The sequence below is a fragment of the Arachis ipaensis genome, chromosome B01 (genome assembly GCF_000816755.2).
Source record: "Arachis ipaensis cultivar K30076 chromosome B01, Araip1.1, whole genome shotgun sequence".
Lineage (NCBI taxonomy): Eukaryota > Viridiplantae > Streptophyta > Magnoliopsida > Fabales > Fabaceae > Arachis > Arachis ipaensis.
The window spans coordinates 38,659,200-38,661,592 of record NC_029785.2 but is presented as its reverse complement, the minus strand read 5'-3'; the positions used below and the strand labels follow the sequence as shown (position 1 = coordinate 38,661,592).

Below are 2,393 nucleotides of genomic sequence, written 5' to 3'. Positions count from 1 at the left end.
TTACTAAATTACAAAAAGAAAATGATAATACCAAATTTGAAAATGAGGAAATCAATTTCTTAGAATATGATACGAGTATAATTAAAGCAATATAATAATATATTAAGTTTCCCCTCCCAAACTTGCTATATATAAAACCTTAAATGAACAACCAACTCATGGAAGCAAAATAGAAACTAAACTAATCATAATAAAAAGATGTCTAACATAAACAACATGACAATAATGTTATCAAACTACTTTTACTCTCTTTCCCAAACCCCTCAGAGGCTGAGAAAAAGGGTGCTAGCAACATGGACACCAGAGCAAGAATCGAACCAAGTGAGGCAGAGGTCTGGTGCAGACATGAAGAGGAAGCTGAATTGGTATGATCTTATTGCTCTTGGTGTTGGAGGAATGCTTGGTGTTGGTGTCTTTGTCACCACAGGTTCTGTGGCACTTCACCACTCAGGTCCTTCAGTATTCATATCATATATCATTGCTGGAATCTCAGCTCTTCTATCTTCTTTGTGTTACACTGAGTTTGCTGTTCAAGTCCCAGTTGCTGGTGGAGCCTTCAGTTACTTAAGACTAACCTTTGGTCAGCTTCCTTTCATTCCTTATTTAACCTCAATCATTATATCTTTAACATATTAGAACAACAGATGAATAGTTATATCTTTAACCCAATAAAATAATAGAAAATCTGGTTTTTCTATCTCTGAAAAAGATTGAATTTTAAAAGCTTAGTCTGAGACATTTTATCCCATATCTGTTTTTAGTATAATATATTTATATGTCTCGTTATTTCTATATTTCTATCTTGTTTCAACCATCAAATTCAATGATACAACTATAAAATTGTCGTTGAGGAAGGGACCATATCCACATGGCATCGACCGTTGTGATCACTATGTAAACATTTTCCCGTCAATTTTCACATTGCAACGTAACCAGGCCACAATTTATTAAAACTATATGCGGTGGCCTATTTCATTAAATATTTTATTGTGTAATTTGTGATGAAACTATTTTTCTTAAAAATTTAAAAATCGATAGAAAGAGACACATAAATAATTATATTTATGATATTCTCTTGTATAAGTGTCTCTTTCTGGATTTGTGTTATTTTTTGAATATGTTTTTTTTTGTCTTATATTAAAATTTTTTATTTTAGGGTCACTAATAATCGAATTCTAAATTTTTAGGTCATGAAAATTCTGTTATCATGTCATGAAATTGCTGCTCCTAAAAGTTTAAACTAAGAGAAAACACATTAATGATTATATCTTTAATATAATTTTACTATAATAATGTTGATTCTCTTCCACTACTATAGCTCCTTCTGAATTTTACCTATATTTTCTTTCTAATTAATAATAAAATTTTGATTATCTGTGATATATAGGAGAATTCATGGGATATTTTGCTGGGGCAAACATACTAATGGAATATGTGTTTTCAAATGCTGCTGTTGCAAGGAGCTTCACAGAATATTTGAGCTTTGCTTTTGGACAAAATGATCCAAATGTGTGGAGAGTTGAAGTTCATGGAATGCCAAAGAATTACAACATGTTGGATTTCCCAGCAGTGGCTCTAATACTGCTTCTTACTCTCTGCTTGTGCCATAGGTTAATTTGTTTCTTCCTTTAATATAACAGAAATCTACGTTTTCTTATTGTTACAAAACAAACTATGTTTGGTATCATTTTGGTGTTGGTTTTATAAATGATTGAAAGGATAAACTACTACTACTACTACTTTTATTATTATTGTTGTTATTATTTTTATTATTATTAATTGATTGGTGCTAGTGGAGTTTGAAAATGACAGGTTCTTTTGTTTATTTGTTATTAATTATTTTTGCAGTACTAAGGAAAGCTCCATATTGAACCTAATCATGACAATCTTCCATGTGATTTTCTTTGGATTCATCATAGTGGCTGGTTATTATATTGGAAGTACAAAAAACTTGGTTAGTCCAAAAGGGATAGCCCCTTTTGGTGTAAGGGGTGTTCTTGATGGAGCAGCAATAGTATACTTCAGTTACATTGGGTATGACTCAGCTTCAACCATGGCAGAAGAGGTCAAACATCCTTACAAGAATCTTCCCATTGGAATTGTGGGTTCAGTTCTTATAACCACTTTGCTTTATTGCCTTATGGCCCTCTCTTTGTGCATGATGCTTCCTTACAATAAGGTGAGTATCAGTGTCACAACTATATGTCAAACTCTAATTATTTATCACCATATACATTATATTATATGTGCTTATCAATTCTATATATATATGCTTCTTTACAACTTACAAGCTTCAATTGAACTTCACAACTTATTTCATCACATGTTTTGGTTCCCACAATTTGAAGACTAAGTCAATAAAAAAATATAGAAAATTGATTTTTAATTAGTCA

The 2,393-nt window shown here is 31.3% G+C and overlaps 1 protein-coding gene across 1 annotated transcript in view; it reads left to right on the top strand.

Annotated features, from left to right (window-relative positions):
- Positions 100–2,393, top strand: part of LOC107617740 (cationic amino acid transporter 6, chloroplastic) — a 6,444-nt gene continuing 4,150 nt past the window's right edge. Inside the window, exons 1-3 of the mRNA XM_016319587.2 lie at positions 100–580; positions 1,388–1,610; positions 1,849–2,179. Of these exons, the coding sequence (XP_016175073.1) occupies positions 199–580; positions 1,388–1,610; positions 1,849–2,179 (936 nt within the window). The 5' untranslated portion in view covers positions 100–198. The remainder of the gene's footprint in view (positions 581–1,387; positions 1,611–1,848; positions 2,180–2,393) is intronic.